The 22,134-nt window shown below is 42.7% G+C and overlaps 2 protein-coding genes across 2 annotated transcripts; both read right to left on the bottom strand.

Annotated features, from left to right (window-relative positions):
* Positions 1-1,859: 1,859 nt before the first annotated feature.
* nvl (nuclear VCP like) lies at positions 1,860-19,313 on the bottom strand. The gene is made up of 24 exons (XM_084470944.1): positions 19,223-19,313; positions 18,393-18,468; positions 17,955-18,025; positions 17,330-17,382; positions 16,951-17,041; positions 16,632-16,695; positions 16,069-16,338; positions 15,501-15,642; positions 15,112-15,194; positions 14,575-14,709; positions 14,180-14,281; positions 13,560-13,677; positions 13,244-13,388; positions 10,777-11,227; positions 10,128-10,346; positions 9,336-9,440; positions 8,717-8,779; positions 6,544-6,663; positions 6,178-6,277; positions 5,430-5,536; positions 5,130-5,206; positions 4,077-4,165; positions 3,662-3,759; positions 1,860-2,045 (listed from the first exon to the last, which is right to left on the bottom strand). Exons 2-24 carry the CDS (start codon positions 18,450-18,452, stop codon positions 2,001-2,003), a joined length of 2,808 nt encoding a protein of 935 aa, XP_084327070.1. The 5' UTR covers positions 18,453-18,468; positions 19,223-19,313; the 3' UTR covers positions 1,860-2,000.
* A 164-nt stretch (positions 19,314-19,477) lies between these two features.
* Positions 19,478-21,782, bottom strand: LOC311350857 (uncharacterized protein). The gene is made up of 5 exons (XM_084470946.1): positions 21,711-21,782; positions 21,245-21,356; positions 20,740-20,845; positions 20,158-20,378; positions 19,478-19,892 (listed from the first exon to the last, which is right to left on the bottom strand). Exons 1-5 carry the CDS (start codon positions 21,743-21,745, stop codon positions 19,695-19,697), a joined length of 672 nt encoding a protein of 223 aa, XP_084327072.1. The 5' UTR covers positions 21,746-21,782; the 3' UTR covers positions 19,478-19,694.
* Positions 21,783-22,134: the final 352 nt, after the last annotated feature.

Genomic DNA, 22,134 nt, shown 5'->3' with positions numbered 1-22,134 from the left:
TTCTCCAGGTTTGGGTTGAACTGCCATGTAACAGAATGTCAGTGAGATGTTTAGTGGCATCTAGCAGTCTTTTCAAAAAATAAAGTAAACCACATTTGAGTTATCAAGTCATGAGATTCATTGAAAGAGTTATACATTGTATTTAGTAATTTAGTCTTGCACTATATGTCATAGCTTACAAGTGAGGTGGTGATTGTTGGCTCCTTGGAAGAGGACCCGCTCCCACTGTAGATATAAAGGCAAGGCCACATTCAAAGGTAATGAAACACGATTCTCATTTTCTTGGGATCAGGGACACTGTGTAGAAATTGTATTTTGCATTCAAACGAATAGTGCTCTCTAGCGCCTCGCTTTTTCAAATGTGTGTTGCTACCTGGTTGCAACTACGGTAGGCGGTATGTGCCAAGAAGCTATGACAACATGTCATCCAACAACACTAGCTCATTCGGGAGAAGAGGTACGTTATTTCAAACAAACTTCAAACTGCATTGAATCCTAATGTGAGCATGTATGAGTGATTACTCCTCGAGCAAGATCGTGAAATATGTTGGCATGTTTATATTGTTTTTTTATTGGTAACATTACTATGTTGTAGTCTAGCCTATAGCATTAGTGACTTGACACAAAAGTAACTTTTAATTATATTTTTTTACTAATGCTTATATTGCTCTACAACCCATGAACTATGTGCAAATTAGTAGTGATACATTCTTTACTATATATCGATGTGCATGCATTGTCAGAGATCATCATCATGAGGTGATTCAACGGTAGGGAGAGGTGGGAGGTAGTGAGGCATGAAATGAACAGCCTATGCTGCCATCCATAATCCACCAACGAGGCTGTTTAGGCTTTTTACTATACGTGTTCTACCGTTATGCTGCATATGTAATGAATTACACAACCAAGCAACAAGGAAGCCTTTTCATTTAGACAGTAACATTGACTTACCTGTCGAGAAGAAAGCAGGAAACTTCAGCGTCCCTTTGAAAATCTTAATCCTTCATTAGCTCTTTAAACCTGGGAAAAGCTACCCCGATGTTTACCCTCGTGTGAGAAGGTGATAATTCCTTCTCACTGTCCCTCCCCTTCAATCATATTGACTGTGGTATATGTACTTCCGTAGCAGTAGGGGGCAGGTTATTCCAGCCTTGGCCAGGGAATTTTCCCATTGTTAATGGTCTGGCCTTGATTGGTCACCTGGGACTGATTGGCTTATTTAAGGGGAATCTCATTTTGGGGCTGAGGGAGGTGCTGGCTTGACCAGAGAGGCCAGTACTAGAAGCACATGCTATGCTAATTTATGCTAACCGTCTTTTCTTTTTGGAACATTCCTTTATTTTCTAACCAATGGATTTTTGTTTATTTATTTTTGGACTGTTTGAGTAAATAACGTTTTTTTTGTCCGAACACAATTGCCCTCGTTTTTGCCCACACTCTCCAATCCGGTTGTCCATATCCCGAATACGTGGGGTGACCACGCCGGTCCCTCATACCTCGTATTTTGAATTCGCCAGGCACGTTGCCTTCCTAATTAAATTTTTCCCTTTTTTGTGCCACGAGGATTCCTTCTCCTGTGGCGTGGCATACGTATGATCTTGCATTATGAACGAAAGTGCAGTGCAGGCTGCTTTCAAATTTGAGCTTCTCGCTATCCTACGTTTCAGTCACGCTGGCTCTGAGCGAACACGCCTTATTATAATACAATACAAACTATTCTTCCCAGTTTGATCCAAGGCCTTGTAGATGATTTACGACTGAAACTAACACCTGGGCAAAAAATTTTAACAAAAACAAAGTATAATAAAGGCTCAAACATCAGGTAGGCAAAAATGTAAGAAACACGGCAACAAAGAGAGGAGAAGTAGGCTGGGTCTCTTTAATCAGACTACAGCGTGAGGCCTGCATTGATACACCAAAACATGTTCTACAATAGGGCAATAAAATGTTTACATACAAAATAACACAGACTGTTGTAGATGTTGTTATCCAATCACATTTCATCGCGTCAGCGACTCCTTGAGGAGTTCGTACATCAGCTGGTCCTAAGGAGAGGGAAAGAGGACATTTGCATAGGTTGGTTGAGGTGAAGTGCAATTTTTTTGGCTTGTTCCCCAGTAAAGGGCCAGTATATTTTTTATAATATTTTTAATTTGACTGCAAGTTAAAAAGTCAACGTCAAAGTCTCAAACCAAAACCAGTGCACTGCGCTTCAGGTTTTACAGCCTGCTCAAGTTCCCTGTGTGATCGGGGCGTTAGTATCCACTAATGCCAAATATTTAAAACATGTGAACCATTGCTTCTATGTCACATGGCCTTTTTTTGTTCAACACAACCTGACCTTAGAAAGATTGAGTCAGGGATTAACATATTTACATATGGTGTCTGTTCAAAGCATTCCTTTAGCAGCCCTGGCCCTATCACAACCCACACTGTTGATGTTTCCCCAGTAGATGAGGCTGCTTTATATAAGTGAGTATAGTGTCAATAAAGAGCTCTTAAAACATGTTTATGTTTCAAGCCATGCTGTGTTTTGGGAGGAAGTAGACTTGCCAAAAAATCTGCTGTTGGTGATGTCTACGAAATTGAGACAGGTTAAACTGGTTTCCATGGTCACCAAACTCATTGAGGGTGTACTGGTTGTGGAAACCGACGGACGCTACGTCACAACACCCTCTATGCAGCCAGAAGCCGTACCCTTGGGCGTATGATTACCTCCAGTGATCCCACGCCCTGTGAGAGCGTAGCAGCCCGAGGACATGCAGACAAATGCCCCATTAGCGTACTGCAGACATGTGACCTAGCATTCCCTCTTCCTGGGTTCTGCACTGCAGGGGCCCATACAGGATAATATGCACCGTAACGTGAACTAACTTATTTTATACATTTGGCGAGGGACACAGTTCACAAGACTAGCATTCTACTCAATGTATATATGAATGGCGAGTTATTGCCAATTCCTTGAATGATGGGCATATGAATGAAGGACTCTGAATAATAATAATAATAATAATAATAATAATAATTATAATGAGTTCATTAAGTATAAGGAGCAGAGAGGAGTAAGGCAAATACCTCTGCGGCTGGGAACCAGACAGCATATTTAGCCTGTCAGAATGTTTAGAGAATGTACACAACTCTTGAAGAACCCACTCAAGTTAATTGAGTGACAAGGGTCAGAATTGCACGTGCAAAGAACCAAGGCCATACCAAGGACTAAAGGTAGATATTAAAATATTTTACAGCAACATAAAAAAAGATGCCAACCTGTTCAAGGAGCAATGTGCACGTATATACTGTGGTGCCATACTTATAGTGGCTATTAAGACGTTTTACACCATCATCACTACAGCTTTGTTTTGCTTGTTCACCGTTATATGTCTGAACCTTGGCAGCGATTGCCCTCCTAACTGTGCCGGGATTAGACTTCTCCCCTGCTCTTTAGAGGGCTTAGGGTTAGGAGCTGTTGTATATTATAATGTGGGCATGTGACCACCTTTGAGATTGAAATTGTGATCAAGGTATACAAATAAGGCTTTGCAAAAAAGCAAAACAAATTAAATTAACTTGAGCATTACCAGGAACGTTATCCCAAGAGGTTTTCATTTATAAAAACAAGAATATATTCTGGATGACGGGTCTTTATGGGGATGAGACTCACCTTTTCAGAGACAGACGGCCGGACTTTCTTGAAGGCTTCTTCAAAGTTCTGACTGGTGACCTTGATGTCAGCCACGGTACCGCTGGAGAATGTGTGATCTGAGTGATGCATCATGGGTAATATTAGATATCAAAGACAAATGAGATGTGACATGATATTCAACTGAAACATGTCCGAAGATCGTTAGATGCCAGCATCTTGACGTGTTGAATAACATAATTCAGTCAATAGTCAGACAACGCCAAATAAATATATGGTCAACCTTATTGCAATTTACACAATGTTGACATGTCAGTTTCAACTGACATAAAGTGTGACAATGTTGATACTCAAGAGCTGACACTTGATGGATACTCAACTGCGGGCTACCGAGGTAAAGTGATACCCCGGTGGGTTAAACAGGAAGTGGAATTACCAGAGGATGTCGACGAGGGGCGGGACGTCAGATAGGCCCTGAGTGCGTTGACTGACGCCTCGCGCACCAATGCCGACAGATCAGCCCCGCTGGGAAAACAACAACGCCACATTAACACACCAGGCAGAACATGCAACACACAAAACACGTTAACACACACAACTCATTAATCTGACACGCACAACATATTAACATACCACCTTAAAACAAAACACACACAACATATGAACACACAAGACATTAACACATAACAGGTCATCCCACAATAAGGAGCAGAGGATGCTGAGCATGCTGACAACTCGATAAGGGTTAATAGCCTCCCAGGTCTGTTTGGTATTGACGGCCACTGTAGCACAGGATATGACATCACAGCTCACAGCAGAATACCTTGTGTGGAATTTGGAAGCGCATCTGGTAAGGATGCCCACTGGACGCCTCCCTTGGGAGGTGTTCCAGGCACGACCAGTGGGGAGGAGACCCCATGGAAGACCCAGGACTAGGTGGAGAGATTATATCTCCAGGTCTCGGGATCCCGAGGCCTGGGAACGCCTCGGGATCCCCCCGTCAGAGCTGGTCAATGTGGCCCGGGAAAGGGAAGTCTGGGGCCCCCTGCTTGAGCTGCTGCCCCCGCGACCCGACCCCAGATAAGCGGATGACGATGAGGATGAGGATCAGTGAAATATTATAGTGTAGATAATGGATAATTAAATGCTAACCTTTGTGTTCTGATTCCTACAGCTACTCTGAATTCTGTCGTTCCTTCAGGAACGAGGTCGTACAGCACTTCTTATATTTTGCAGATGCTCCGGTTTGGATAGACTGCTCTGATTATCGCTTTGGATAAAAGGGAAGCCCGCTTAAAGACTACTAATGTTAATGAACGTCAGAGATCAAAAGGGATTGCTTCAAAAGTGGCGCTCAGCCGAACCAACACAAACCTCAAAGGAACACATTAAAGGATGTAGGTTAGCGGAGGCCTCGGAGGCTTGTGCTGAGCACACAAAGGATCCAGATGTCTATTCATGGAGCCGTGGGGAGAACAGGGAGACTCACGTGAAACAGTCACAGCGGATGTCGTGGGCGATCTCTTCTAGGTTCACGTCCTTCTCCAGGGTCGGGCGGGTCCCTCCCTGCAATGAGAGGGAACGTTAAGACCCGTGGGGACCGTTACCCCCCCTCAAGTATTCACGTCTGGGATCAAAGATTTCCCGTTGGGAATCAACAAAGTCTTATCCTATCTTAGTTGAATCTAACTGAGGAGGTCCAGTGTTCCCCTCACACAGTGGGACAAGGCTGGTTTTGTTATTGGATATGATTGCTTGGTACCCGCTTGGTACGAAGAGAAGTGGTTACCTTGGTGATGGTGAGCAGGATGGCGTGGCGGTCCACAGGCGGAGGTAAGCCCACGTACAGCGTTTTGTCCAAACGTCCGGGTCGCAGCACAGCCGGATCGATGATGTCTAGGAGGGAAAACGACAGACATGATAATAACGTTATCATTATGAATAAATGCAGCCGTCTATGGGCCTTATTCATCCAGCGGCCATCTTGGTTCTTAACGCTTGCTGGCTGGGGGAACTTGGTACTTCTTGACTGAAAATTCAAGAAAAACCAAGGGTCCAGTTATTCTTAATCTTATTATTGTTACAAAGAACCAGAATTGAAACCTCACCTCTAACCTCTGTTCTGATTCAGTAATTATTTAGGTGATCAGTTTACTGCCAGGCAATTAAGTTTACTGCCAAGCCTAGTCATACTTCCATGACTAGGCATATGATTATGGGCCATTCTCAATACCAAGAATGCAAAGTACAGACTCGTGTTTTTGGCGAGAACATATAGTCATACTAGACGCCTGCAGTCCTCCCAACAATTTAAGCTCAGCTGATTACTCCTCAGCTGTAAACCAAAAAATGTAATGTCTATTTATAATTTAAAAATGATAATCTGTGCTGCCAAGTTCACACAAGTTACCAAACGTGTCGAGAACACTTAGGGGAATTTTAACCGTTCTTTGTGAAATGCAAACTTGAATCTGGACCGAACTTGTTCCGCAAAAGATGACAGAGATGAGAAAGGCCCTATGTGTCTTTCTGCCTACCTGGCCTGTTGGTGGCGGCCATGATGAAGACCTGTTTGCGTGTCTCCAGTCCATCCATCTCCGTAAGCAGCTGGTTCACCACCCTCACACTGGCACCTGACTAGACAGACATTAGCCCTGTGAGCAACACAACCTATTTGACACCTTAGGTTAGCGTGTGCTAGAAGGTTAGCACATGCTACATGCTAATTAGATATATATATGAAGGGTATAAATTATGTATTTAAACGTAGCCTTGAGTATATACAAAATCAATAGTGCAAAGCTACAATTTCACAAGACAAAATTGTTTGAGATAAAACATTAAACATTATACTTAGCATCTCAGTGTGGGACCAGTTGTTAAGACTTGTTGAGTGAACTGACCTCGTGGCCGGAGCGGCGAGGGCACAGCGCATCGATCTCATCAAAGAAGATGACGCAGGGAGCCGAGTTGCTTCCACGCTGGAACACCTGGCGAACGGCCCGCTCGCTCTCTCCCACGTACTGCAGACGAAAGACGGATGGTAAGAGAGACATTACAGTTTATGAAGCTATATATGGAATTAAAAGAGGCTTTCTAAACAATGCCAATACTATATCTATGAGTAGCTTGAAAAGGGAAAGGGTTCAAAAGGTCATCCTCTGCCTTAGGTTTAACCCACTGACAACTTGTGATGTAAAAATAATCGATCAATCTGATGGTGAATATTATATTAATGTATCAAGCTTTTTTATGCAAAAAAAACCCCAATGTAAACATAAAATAACAAAATATAAATGCCCGTGTCAAGCATGGGCAATAAAACACATACTTAAAATACTAAAATCAAAAGATCAAAAGCAATGGATCAACAGAGGCAGCGGTACAGCCATATGACATGTCGGCCCACAACAAAGGGCCAGATTCCAACACACTGGTCTGTGGTGAGGCGATGCGGTGAGGGCCTGTACAGCTTGATACTGCTGTTTGATCAAGAGCTTGTCTTTCAAGCGGCTGAATGCAGTCACACTACACTATCAGCCCTTGAGGTCAGGAGAGACATGCGAGACCAGGCGAGGACACGAGACACCAGCCCCTCTCCCCCCTCAGAGGGTACACATTCTACCTGCTGCCACAGAGTCTGCCTCGAGGCATGGGCCAGGTGCTTCATCCCAAGTTCAACACAGGTTGAGAACGATCCAAACACACAATGGAATAAAGAGCCACTACAAACAAAAGTGCTGCATGGCCCAGTTTCAGAGTACAGAGAAGCTAAAGGACTCAATAGGTACCAACAAGGGGAGGTTCCTTATGGGAAAGACGGATGGAAAACACAACCCACGCCCACAAAAACTACTGGCAACACAAGGTTCCTAACGCAAAAGTAGTATATGGATTTGTATTTTTGTATATTGGTAGCAGTGCACATTAGTAGCATCAAAGATTTGAATTGTGTTCTAAATGAGCATCTCTGTAGCGGTCTTGCGGATAGCAAGTGGCTCAACATTAGAACAGCATTTCTTAAGGGTATACCGATGGCTGTTAAGCTACTGTGAATAATGGACAAGCCAGTGGGTCATGTTACAAACACCCGCCCCCGGACAGCAGTGATCCAGTTCTGTGGTCCTATTGGGTGAACTTATAAGAGGAAGTTGCCATTGACACACACACACACACACACACACACTCAACCTTTTACAGTGCCAATATTGTGTGCTCTCTATGAAGTAAAGATTGTGTTGAAATACCAATGAAAGTATAAAGTTTAATGATGTATGTCCCCATGGACTGCGGCCAGGCAGAAACAGTGGGATGGATTTGCATGGCCGTGTACATTTCCTCTGCCTTGTGGTGAATAAAAATGACGCTTCATAGGATAGTCAAATTTATGGTGTTAACAGGACGGCTTTGTGACAACACTGGAAGAAATGGGGTCTCCTGGGAGGGACGATAACAGGGACAGGAAATCCCAGTTTAACACCACAGACCTACCCCCGACAGGTCGCCTATAGAGAACACACGCCTCTATAAACAGCAGGAGACACGTTGCTGTATCCGTACGTTTCATGGACTCGGGTTGTATTTACTATAAACTTGTGTCTTTATTGTTCCGTTCTGCAGCGAGGGTACGCATAGGGTACGTGCACCCTATGCGGGGTACATGAGCAGATTCCAGGGGGTACTTAGATTATGCTTTGTTACTCCTGCAAAACTAACATAATTGTTGATTGTTGTTGATCAATAAACTTAAGACCAAGTTAAGTTAAGACCAGAAATAGAAGTTAACCTCAGCTAACTAATAATGATGCTAAACAATCATTTAAATAATCCCTTCCTAGGCCACTACAATATCTATAATAATGTTGCAAGAATAGTATAATAATAGTTCCTAGGTATCTACAATATTGACTAAAATGCAAAATTATAATATTCTAATATTAGGGTCTACTAAAACTCTGCTGAACATGGATTGAAGGAACACGGATGGATGGATGGCACCAAAATAAGAGAGAGACTGAAAACACGAGGTTCCTGACTAGCAGCAATTTTAATGTGAGAGAGGAGGTGAGCACTCACCATGTTGAGCAACTCTGGCCCTTTGACAGAGATAAAGTTCAGTCCTGATTCATTGGCCACGGCCTGCCATGAGAAAAACACACACACACACACACACACACACACACACACACACACACACACACACACACACACACACACACACACACACACACACACACACACACACACACACACACACACACACACACACACACACATAAACAGTGAGACAGACTGAAACACCAGATACCATACCAGCACCACAATACAACTCTTAGTTAAGGTCTACTTCACCGGCTGGGTGAATCAGTAATCCAATCAACAGAACGTTATTTATACAGCTCTTTCCCGGACACCATTACCATAACAGAATCAAGAAATTAGTTATACATAACCAGTAAAAAATATTCACAGAGAAACACATTAAACACTAAAATGACACAAGACTTAACTGCAATTGTGGGTTGCCAAACAAAATAAAAATATATATTCCCTTCAAAAATACAAAAAAAAATGTATATACATTTTCATGTGAAACTAAAAGCAGGGTCAAAAGCATGTGTTGTATAAAACACTGGAGATGTGTATATTTCTCCATGGCCTGAAGAGGCATGAGATAGGGACTTTAGGGACTGACCTTAGCCAGCAGGGTTTTACCACAGCCTGGGGGGCCGGCCAGAAGGACCCCAGCTGGGGCATTCAGTCCAAGGGCCTTGAACTGTTCTGGAGAACGCACCGGAGCCTTGATCACACACACACACACACACCCCATTAGTTTCAGTTCTGCTCTACAGCATTCAATAGTAATCATTATTTACTATTCAGTAATTTAGCAGACACTTCAATCCAAAGCAATTTTAACGTTAATGTTTAACTTGGACATTGGCTATTAGGAGTGTGGAGGCTAATAGCCATTAGTATGCTACACGTCAACCCCCTAAGTTGGCGCAATTTGATTGGTTTGCTAAAGGTTTGCTATCTTGGGATATTGGGCAATATCCCATGATTGACATCTCAAACTCGGGATATTGTTTTGCCAAACAAAAACAAATAAACCGCTAATAGAAACAAATCAATCCCAGCAAAAAGTGTTATGTTGTTTATTTTTGGAGTGTTCATGTGTCGTATATACTAAAACCTCAGGCTCTGTGGACAGTGGGGAATAGCCCCCGACCTTCGGTCTTCACTTCGCCTTCAGTGAATAATTGTTAAACAGCCTATGACCTGTCAACACAAAAGTACCAGCCTGACACGGAACCACATATCCCATAATAACCATATGCAGTGGAAAAACCTAACCCATCGGTTCCAGAGTTTGCCGACGGCCCAGCGAGTGCCTGTATGACTCATGAAGGCTGAAACACCTCCCCATGTTCCCAAAGAAGCGAGGACTCGTTCAGTAACCTAAAGCTATCTACTGGTCTCCTACCAGTATGGCCATGGTCAGCTCCTCCCGGATGTCCTGCAGTGCCCCCACGTCCTCCCAGGTGACGTCGGGCACCGTGGCGAAGCCCTCCCGCTTGGACGACGGCTGCACCCTGGCCAGGGATGCCTGGAAGTCCGACAGGAGGATGGAGAGGCCGGCCAGCTGGTCCGGAGAGAGGGGCTCAGCGCTCCTCAGCAGCTGCTGTAGGCGCCACAGCTCCCCCTGTTGAACAGAGAGGGAGATACATTCAGAATGGGCGTTTCACTGCGAGGTATGTTTGCTGGAATTATTTGAAAGCTGATTAAAAAAGTATCTGGAGGAAAACATCAAAGGGAAGCAGGTTCATTTGACAAAATTTAGGTTCTACTTGTACAAGTATAGTAGTCGTTTTATTTTCCTTTTCTAATTGCTCGAAAATATCACCACAATTCATGATATTGTTCATACTGCAAAAACTGTAATAGTAAAACGGATGGTTATCTTAATGGGAAAACGTTTCAAATTATACTGTGCTGCAAATTTGAGGTTCATGCAAGCATGCGTTCTATTTGCGGTTGCGTTATATCAGAGGTTGCGTTATATCAATGCACTTATAGCGAAGGTAAAGTGTAGCCTAATCCCCTCCTGCTAACCAAGTAGCCATCCTACTGACCTTAATAACCTCAACGGGTTCTGGGGCTGGAATGACGACATTGAGCTGCTTGGACTCCTCCGGGCATTCTGATTGGTCTGTCGGCTCAGTCTCCGACTGGTCGACCATGGGGGGGTCCTCGACCATGGGCTCAGGGTCACCCTCCGCCTTAACGACAGGAGGGGGTTCTTCCATCTTTACCTCCAAGGGAGGAGCCTCTGTCTGGGCAGGTCCTGATTCTGGTTCTAGTTCTAGTTCGGGCCCTATTTCAGGTCCTGGTTTTGGGTCCGTTGGGGCGTCCCTGGTCGCTTGGCCATGCAGGTCCAGGAGAACCCGGTTGACTGCACTCATGGCGGCCTCGCGGCAGAGAGCCATGAGGTCGGCGCCCACGTAGCCCGGCGTCAGCCTGGCCAGGAGCTTGTAGTCAAAGTCTTCCGTAAGCTTCAGCTTCCTGCACAGAGTCTGCAGGATCCTGATTCACAGAAAAACACTTTAATGACTTTAATGTCCACGCTAATAAATGGTTCATTGTAATACTCTGGTCCCACGAAGAAGACATCCAGTTCACATAATAATGTTTTGATGGTGTGTAGATGAAAGGACTTGGCTGGTTTGGCCAGTTTGGTAAAACTAAAGGTTACTTGATGACATGGTCCATGATACGATCTTTTAGCCCAGAGTTAAACAAAACTCTGGGATGATTTATATCTTATCATGCAGTGCAGGCGTGTTACAAACAAATGTTTAGCAGCTCCCATAGCTTAATTTGTTTTCTACTTTGTTTTGTTTAACACAAGTAAGCTCATACCGGCTAGGCTGTTTTCTACCTAGCCAGTATGGGTTTTTGGGTTTCTGTTTTTTTTTTTTGCATGTGCCACTGCACATGCTAAGAGACTTACGCCTCGTACCCACTGTACACGTCCGTCGACGGATCTCATTGACTTTACATGGGACGCTCCCGAAATGCATTGTGGGTCCATCCGTCAAATCGGCTCCGTTTCTTGCGTCCAAAAGTTGAGAAAAGTTTAACTTTTCAGGCAGCGACAGATCCGTTGGCCAATCAGATCGCATTATACGCACGTTATACGCAGATCGTGTTTTACCCCATGCGTCGGACACGCCCACTCTCTTCCGTCGACGGACGTGTACAGTGGGTACGAGGCGTTAGAGACTGAGGCGTGCTGATAGCATTCCGAGCAAAGATAGGCTGTTTCTCAATACCAAGTACGCAAACTACGGACTCTCGGACTTGGAAGTACAGACTTCCGAGGACGTGAGTAGGCACCTGCAATTGGAACAGCAGCAGACTCGCTGTCGTCACCACCTCAGCTCTGTTAACTGTGCTACGGCCTCATGTAGGCATATACTACTGAACAATATAAACAAATTATATAAAACTAAACCCCAGCCTTCATTTTAAAATAATATGTTAATATTTTGAATGAATATAAATGAAAAGATATGCTTGTCATGTGTATAAGCTATACACACAACTTTTTATATGTAGGGTACAGATGCGCGTGCCTAACTGCCTATGTAGTTGGAGAGCAGCCTATTGATATAATAATTACGAATGAGCGAGAAACTACACAATTAGAATAGAAACACACACACACACACATGATCGCATGGATCCGACCAAGATTTTCGTTGCTGTTGCGATGGGTTTCCTCTATCAGCGACTTATACAATATAAACAAATTATATAAAATAAAACCCCAGCCTCTTTCATTTTAAAATAGTATGTCAATATTTTGAATGAATAGGCCTACATTTTTGTTATATGTGTAAAATGTTCCTATATATAGCCTATTATTATAGCTTACATACTAATATTTTAAAACATGGGAATGCGAAATGCATCCTGGGATATTTAACGGTCCCAAGTCCACACAAGTCACCTCCGATGCATCCTCGGTGCAACGGCCAGTTTAAGAACGCATCGAGAACACTTCCGGGTTTTACGGGTTTTGTACTTGACTTGATGCGTACTTTGAATTGGAACAGTACTTGGGCTACGACTGATGACGTTTCACGAGAACGCAAGTACACAAGTACAGACAAGAACGCAAATTGAGAAACGGCTATAGTGTCTGTGTTTTAGACAGTGTGATAATCTGTATGATGAGTGCAGAGCAACATGTCAATAGGTTGCGACCGGTACGTGTAGGACGTGGTGGTTTTAAACTGATTGGAACACAGACTAAGCATTCACTTCTGAACCAAAATTAACTGCTCCATTCCCACATGTATGATGGAGAATGAGTCAACTAAACACAAATCCGCAGTGTATGTTGTCCTTGTTTAGTAACCATGTGTCCTGTTGTGCCCTAAAATGTTCCACACAGATTTACGATTAGACGATTTAAAAGCTGTGTTAAAAGCAGATTTAAACGCTGTGTTAGAATCTGATTCAACAGCTATTAAAGCTGTTAAACACCATGATGGAGGCAGATTTAAAGCCGTGGTAAAGACTCGGCGCCCCAACCTCAGGCGTGCTTCCTCGTCAGGGATGCCCAGGCAGATCTCCCGGTCGAAGCGCCCGGCCCGTCTCAGCGCCGGGTCCAGGGAGTCCGGCCGGTTGGTGGCCCCGATCACCAGCACCTGGACCGTCACCTCCAGAGAGTTCAGGTCTGCAGAGGGAGGTTTCAGTACAATTCAAACGCCTTGCCCGTAGTGACCCGTTAGTTATGTTCATTTGTGTAGAATGTTTTCCAGCATAACAGGACAGAAAGTGTGTGTGTGTGTGTGTGTGTGTGTGTGTGTGTGTGTGTGTGTGTGTGTGTGTGTGTGTCCGTCCCTACCGTCCATGCAGGTGAGGAGCTGGGCCACGATCCTCCTCTCCATGTCCTTGGAGGCCACCTCTCTCTTGGGGGTGATGGCGTCGATCTCATCTATGAAGAGGACGCACGGGGCACTCGTCTGCCGTGGGGGGGGGGTGGGGGGGGAGGAAGAGGATGATGATGATGACGACAGGGGAGACAAACAGGTGAGGCAGGTGTTGAGATAATGAGACACCTGGGATTAGCATTTCACCTGGGGCCATTTTAATGATAACTATAATTATCGTAGTGTTAAGAAGGGACAAGAGCCTAACATGCTTGATGGCAAGTCCCGCTATGCAAGTATGACAGTGGCTAAGCAGATATTAAGCCAAATAAGCAGAATCTGAGATACTAGAGTGGCTACAAAGTAGCCAAGCACTCTCTACATATCCCGTTGACTACATATACTGAGACATTTCATTACTCATGGGTGTGTGTGAGCCGTGCATTGCTTTTACGCATTCAAATCTACTTTATCATTTTCTTTAGGGAAGATTTGGTTTAAAGAGTCTTTACTTTGTTTACTAGACCACTTTGTAGACCACTGAAACTGTGTCCCTCATTAAGGGAGAGGGTGATAAAGAGTTGAGGGGACCCACCACGGCCTGCTCAAACAGCTCCCGCAGCTTCTGCTCAGACTCCCCGGAGACTCCTGACACCAGCTCTGGCGCAGACACCTTCAGCATGGGAAGCTCCATCTCCTGCACCATCACCGCCCCATCACATCACATCACGACACATCAGACCAATCACAACATGACACATTAGACAAGAAGGACAAATAATTTGCATATTAAGCACCATGATTATATAGATAATATAAAAAAATAATGCAAAAAGGTTTTCCTGAATTTCCCGTTTGAGATTAATTAAGTAGTAGCATCTTTATAATAAATAATCATAATAACTTTATAAATGAGTAAGAAATGTAATCAGTTCATTTTCTATTTTTTGGACTGATCTGACTGATCAGTGTTGCTGGGAGTGTACTCACCCCAGCTACGGCCTGGGCCAGCAGGGTCTTTCCACAGCCAGGGGGTCCGTGGAGGAGGAACCCCCGAGGAGGGACCACCCCCAGCTGCTGGTACACCTCTGGGTGGCGCATGTGGATCAGCAGCTTGCACACCTCCTACAGGAGGAGGAAGGACCCCACCATTATAATAGCTCAACTCGCTCCTGCAGCAACAAAAGTCAAAGTGTTATATTTATCAATAACCCAGTACAAACAGGAGGGTCATTTTGGACAATAAAATCAAGGCAAGGGTTGACTACATGATTTATAGAAAATAAAATTGAAATAGAACAAAGTAAAACAAGTAATACCAATATATACCAAGATATAATTGATACATGTCGTTCCCTCCCTCTTCCACCCTCTGTCCTGCCGGTCTTCACTTGTCCATAAAAAGGTGAAAAAAAACCTCATAAAAAGATACATACATTTTTGGGGGCAAGTAGACAGCGAGGAACCGCTAACTGGTAGTGCACAGCTAACAGGTAGCCAAGAGCTAAATCGTGAAGAATAGCTTACCGTCAACGTATTCTCGTTTCCTCCCACATCTTCAAACTTGAGTGTTGGGTACTGCAGCTCGGGAAGTTTGGACCGGTTTGGAACTGGAAAATAAACAAGTTCTATAAATAACTGATATGTGTAGCAAACCGGAGTGTTGTTTCATTAGATTATATACTACATTTCAAGAGATATATTGTGACAATGCTCAGAATGCATTGCAAATTAATTTTATTGAGATTTTTTATTGTAATTGGTTATCATATGCTATTTTTTTCTAAAGGTATTAAAAACAAATGTGACTTATCAATATTCGCCATCTAGTAAATTGTCCAAATACCAGTGTTGTTATTATGGCCCATCTCTTATGTGTTTAAATGTAGCAGTCATGTGACCCTGCGTGGCACTACCTTTCTTGCTCATGATGCTTGCTTCGATGTCTTTGTCGTCCTTTTTACTTTTTCCGTTTTCCATTTTCTGCTTCTTTGACCGTTTCGGTAGCCTTCCTTTCTTGGGCGTTTTCTCTGGTTCCAGCATGGAAACGTCCGTCTCCTGTAAGGACATCCATTACCGCCGTTTAGGAGACTGGACCATTATGTTGTATGCTAGTACACCAGTTATGTACACACACACATACCTGTATCATGAGTTACATTAAACTGAATCTCATTTATACAGATTACGGTTACTTTTTCTAATTATATAAATGTGAGAATGAAGTTAAAATTATCATTCCGTCAAAAGCTTCCTCTCTTAAAATTATTTGTATATTCTTTTAATTGATGCTGCCCTAGCGTTTTTGCTCTTACTATGCTGTTAAATGTTATTCTATTTCTAAATCCTATTCTATTTGCATATTAATCTTCTGTCTCCTTTTCTTCTGTAAAGCACTTTATAAATTGTCTTAAAAAATGCACTGCATAAATAAAAAGATTAATCATAGTCTTAATATGATTCTTATTTCATAGAGAAACATACCGTCTGATTGTTTCTGGACGCCTCGTCTTCTTCACAGAGGTCGATCAATATGTTGGGTCGCTCCGGTGTCCGGCCCTTGTCGATGAACCACCCTCCCGAGGTGACCTGGGTGGCGGGGCCCGTGGCGCCCCCTGGGGTTTGGGCTTGGCCGCTGGGCGTGGAGGCAGAGTTTCCCACCTTGGGCTGTTCCCGCCGAGGGGAGGAGCCGGCACTGTCGGGGTTTCCCCGGCGGTAGAGGGACATCAGCGAGTTGTTCATGTGGTTGGCCGACTAGGGGAGCGAGAGGGTGGAGGGCAGGGATGTCAGAGGAGGGAGGAGAAGGGAGCGCGGTGAGGAGAGAGAGATGGGTGAGGAGCAGTGAGGGGAAGGAGTGGGGTGGTGGGCGGGAGACAAGAGAGGGAAGAAGGGGGTTTTAGAGGTTCATCCTTTGCTTTCTTTGATGGTGAATTTTGTTACATTTATTGTTTATCATCCCGTACTTATTTAATCTGCCTTTTTTTACGTGTTAAAGCATGTTGTGTGTTTGGGCGTCCGTAGGGGAGGCGTAACAGAGATCCACCTACCGAGGGTTCTAGGATGTCCTCTTCTTCTGCATCAGAGCTGTCCTCTAAGAGGCTGCTGTCCTCCCTGCATCACAAATGGAAGAACAGGGTGCTTGGTACTAAGGACATGACCAACACCAACAATTTGGACACCAGACAAAAGAAAATGGAAACATGATAAGCTAGGGATTCAAACGTAATGACAAACTGCAGCCTACACAAAAGGTCACATACCATAATAGTGACTAATTAATCATATCATATAATCAATGTAATGAAAGAGTAAATGCATAACATCATGAACAGTAGAGCATGAATAAGCCTGACTAGGCAGGGTTACCCAGTGTCATTGTGGCTGTGTTTGGCTCTCTTGGCCAAGTGCTTGCTCTCTAGATCGTCCAGGTGAGACTCCTTCAGAATACTGTCATGAGCTGGAGGAGACAAGAGAAACAGCATTACATCCGGATGGGTATGACTTGAAACAAGCACGGTTGAGGCGTGAGATGGAAGAGAGAAATCTGTGTGTGAGAAAACCATTTCCCATCCAATGGTCTCTCCTTATTATATTTATTTTTGCGGGCAAAAGTTAAACGGTTGTCATCTATGAGTGATCAGAAGTAAAGCAAGTACATGCTTACATTACAAGGTACACAATATCCACTAGCATATAGCACGCTCATCTCCAAGGCTTTAAACCTTGGGATACCTGTTTCTGTTACCTTTCTCCACCTGGATCCTGAAGGCAATCTTATTCCTCCTGCCGTAGTCCATCCTAACGATACATGACGATTAGACACTTCAATACCAACACATCAACTTACTGATCCAAACCCAAGTCCAGGAAGTCCAGACTAAGTAGAACTTGATATTTATAATAGGGTTGTATATCATGACGTCAAATCACTATGACTCCATTTCTGAAGTATTGGAGCATGGAATGTTATCGGTCGTCATGTTGTATTGGTCATTGTTTAGTTATTAATCGTGAAATGATTTGTCATTATCAGGAAAAATTGTTGTGTTTCAAACTGCCACAGTGTTTCTCATGCGAGACATGGCATAACAAAGATGATGACAATGATTAGGCTAGGTTGATATATTTATGTTGATTTAACAAAAATTAAAAATTATGTATTCTGATTTGCAAGCCTATTTAAGCTTTAACCAAAGGGACTTACAGTGACGTCTTTTATACATCAATACAATGCATACGTTAGAGCCTCTTGCTCAAAGATGCCTACATCTAGACTGCAGAAATTGTGGATTGAACTCAGAACCCTTAAGTCGGGAGTCAAACACCATAACCACTAGAGACTATCCTACCCCGTATTATATTAAACTAACCTGAAGGTCTTCTGGAGTTCCAGCGCCATGGCTGCCACATCTACGTACTCACTGTTGGTGGAGCTGAGGTACTGCAAATCAATGTCATAAAAACAAAGTCAGATAATGTCCAAAGGAAATAATGTCTGCAACACAATGCTAATGCTACATGTGTCCATCAGTGTTGGATGCACGTCCCTCTCTCGGAGACGGACCTCAAAACCAGGTAGCCATAGTATAGTCACCTCGTCCTCAGTGGTTTATAGAGAGGGATTTTTTTTTTATAAAACCCCAGGCCTCCCACAAAAAAACCCAGCCCTACCCCAGAATGTGTCTGAAGTAGGATGCCCCAAAGGGTGCGTTTAAATTATTGGGAGTATATTATTATTATTTTTATGGATTAATGTGTTGAAAAAGGTGACCAAGGGCGATTGGCTCTCAAACATGATTGGTACTCACCTGTTCCACCCTGTTTTTGAGCCGCCCGTCAATCCCGCCACCACCTCCTCTGTTCTTCATTGCTGCTTTCGGTCACCTGCCCGCAGAGGTGAAAGAAAGCATTCAAATACTATTAAAGTATCTTAGTGATCTTTAATGTACGTCAGTTACTTGTGGATATAACTTACGCTTGAGTAGTATTCAATGTCATCCCTTTTATTACTTGCATTTTTTTTTAAATAAAGTATATACCAGTGTAGTGTATCAAGTATTTTTTTTTTTAATTATGTGAGCACAACAAACTTTTTTCTTTACATATACCAAATATTTACCGCGTAGCACCCGTCTATTTAGAACTGATTATTTACTGTAAACTAGTCAGTTATTCAGCTATTTCGAATTAGTGTACATGAAGTAGTAGTTGAGACTTGGAAAGAAAAAGCAGGTTGTATTTTAAGTCCTTCCAATCAGAACATTTTCCAGAACACATTCCTAAACATGTTCACGTTTACAGCGCATTCATATACATGTCATTCGGTAGCAGGTAGCCCATTGGGTATCGAACCCACAAACTTTCGTCTGAGAGCCAAACACCTCACACACGACTAGACATAATTGAGAAAAGAAAACGAGGCATGGCCAATAAAATCGCCTTTCTCAAATTGATAAAACAATCGTTAATGTGAACATTCTGTGATAGATAGTAATCCGAAAATGTTAAATCTGTCAGATCAAATCTGTATCGTTATCGTAAACCAGAGAGAAACACTTTGAAGACATCGTACAGGATCTAGTGTTAAAATTTAAGCAACTACCGCAAAATATATGTCATGGAGAACAGTCAAACATACCGTAACAGTTACTGGTTCATAATCCGACAATCAAACATAATAATTCGTATGATGCCTGTAGCTCTGTACCTAACCCACGTGTTGTAAACACTGGAAACATTTCTTTCCGGCAGAAAAACAGACATATCCGGGCCAGGTTTTTCACAGTAAAACCCCCAATAACGGTAAAAAAAAATAATAATAATAATTAAATCACCAAAACTCACTAAATGGGCCTAGATAATCCTGACAACTCAATACATTAACACTAAACTTAGACCCAAATTAGATCTGCCAAATTAAACAATTTGGTTAATAATATTTACAGCTCATTTGAATGGTAAATTAAACATAATATAAAATATATAAACATGAGTTGGTAAACATCCTTAATAGTGGAAGATGCAACAGGAGTAAAACACTTTATTAACATATTCAAATATACTATAGTATAGTATCAAGTATTTATGAACCTATGTGTGTACATTTATCTTTACAAGACATCCTCTTCAACAGTATCTGTTTCAGTGGAGGAGTTGGACATGGCTTCAGAAAACTGCCAGTGAACTGCAGGGGTCTGGGAGTTTATAAAGTCTAGTCCTTTAGCAGTGCCGGTGGTGTAGATGGATCCACTGTTGTGGTTGTACACCATCACCAACACCTCACAGTTACACGTATGGAGCTTGTGGACCTGCAACAAACCCAAGATTTACATGTAATATTCTGCTACAGTTGGTTTTTACATTTTGTATCTTTTTTCTATGTCGGCAACAAACTTCTGATTCTGATTAGGGTTAGGGTTAGGGTTAGGGTTAGGCAAACAAACACATTCTGATATAAACACAAATATAGGCATAAATTCAATCTAATTTGAATAAAAAGTGAGTGTCTGTGGGCATGTAAGTGAGTGCATGTGTGAGCGAGCATGTGCACAATCTATTAGTCCATGTGTTCACCTGATCCTCCACAGCCCGCATGAGCTCAACGGCCCTCTCTTGATGCTGCTGCTGATCCTGATCCTGTTCTTTTTCCTGCTGCTCCACTGAACTAGAGCTTTCTTCTCCCTCCTCTGGTTCCTGCGAGTCGTGGTTTGAGTCTTCCCATCCAGCTTCACTAGACGTAGCCTCCACAGGAGAGCCTGGTGTCGTTGTGTGACCCACATCGCTGGACATTATACCTGTGGACAAAGGACCACAGAGGAGGTTGGAGTATGCTAGAACATGGTAACTGTTAGCAGGGTTGGAAGCATGGTGGAGGAAGGGGTTTGCATGGGTTGTGGTGATGACTTTAAGATTTGATTGTAGTTATAGTCAGAGACTTTGTAATTACAGTTAAGATTGTAATTTCAACACAGGGAAATATGGATCAGTATATGGTTCAGTTAAATTAAATTCCAAGCTGTGAATTGAAATCAAATCCGCCATAATGTCTTTGCTTGGTTCTCATTGGCCAAAGCTGTTGTGTGTCCAATACAGAACACCCAATCAGAGCCAATGAACACTCTTGCCCCGTGACGGAAATAAGTGAAAATACACTACCTTCAGTAGAAAGGCTGTGGGATTTGAACACGCAAGTCGACTGCTCCCTCTTCATCTGCCCCTCGCCGCCCTTCTTCTTCTTCCTGTTCCGGTTGTAAATCCAAACCTTCACAAGATACAGAGATAATAGGACCATCAGCTAATTCCTATCATATAATGTACATTGTTACAATGTGGTTGGGCTTTTCACCACCACCAGTCTGTGTGCTCAAGTAGCTTAGAACAAAGGTGTGTACACATTCACAAAGCAGTAGCTGAAACAAGGTTATATCCTTCCTTAAATAACAAATAATGAGCAGTATTTACCTGGCACTCTTAAGCATAGGTAGTTACTTTCCAAACAAATTAAATGTTGCCAATTCAAAAACAGGCCAATGTTAATCCAAATAAGCGTTAAAAGATATTTTTATATGCTACACAGATTAGTTCATCTGACTTCCCCATTTTTACACATTTATTGTTTTGGTGGTTACATCCAATTAAACAATAAAAATCATAGTCATACCTTTACTTTCTCAACCACAAGGCCTGTTGCTGCGGCAACTTGCTTGATTTTCAGTTTGTCCATTTCACTCCGGTGACTGTGCACTCCCTCTGCCCACATAGACTCAAGTATCCTGCAAAGTTGATGAATGGATGGATAAATGTACATGAGGTTACATTTAGTATATAATCACAATTACAAATGAACATTATTTTGTTTAAGTATTGAAAGCACCACTGCAATAATTCATAAAAGACAATGATTTGCTTACTTCCACTATGTAATCTTATGGTGTCCCTTTAGCTATCTTACTTTTACTTTGAAAAAAAGCGAACGGAAGTTGAGCATTCGTGTTGTGATAGCTCCAGTGGTTAGCTGCTAGCTTAGACTAAACTGCAAACAATCATGTATTCAAAAGTAGTTCCAAAAAAACATGAATAACGAAGGCCGACTATGACCATCTATAAAATGCATACTATCTACTTACTGTAATTTATCCTGGCTGAGTCTGGATTTCGGCATCCTTTAAAATCCTACTGTACCCTCCAAACCCTTTTCCGACTCAGACGCCACAACCTACTTGAATAGTGGGCGTGGCGTATGTCACATAAACCAAACTTTTCAAATTAACTATTGATAATAATAATGCATATTACACAATGGCATATAAACAGACATTTTAATAATGAATCTATTACAGCTATTGGTATATTAATTTGATATTACTTCAGATTAACAATTTAAAGATTATTTGTAGTTCAACACATCAATTAAAGGAGCTGTATATAACAAGTTGACTACTTAATCACCAAATGACCATGATGTGTCAGGAGAGATTCTGGCTTCTCCAAATAGCAGTGCTACAGCCAGTATGATCTCCTTTGAAATGTTATTTCCGTGTCTGAATGTTT

The sequence above is a fragment of the Micromesistius poutassou genome (genome assembly GCF_964030765.1).
Source record: "Micromesistius poutassou genome assembly, chromosome: 7".
Taxonomy (NCBI): Eukaryota; Metazoa; Chordata; class Actinopteri; order Gadiformes; family Gadidae; genus Micromesistius; species Micromesistius poutassou.
This window is presented reverse-complemented; position numbering and strand designations above follow the sequence as displayed.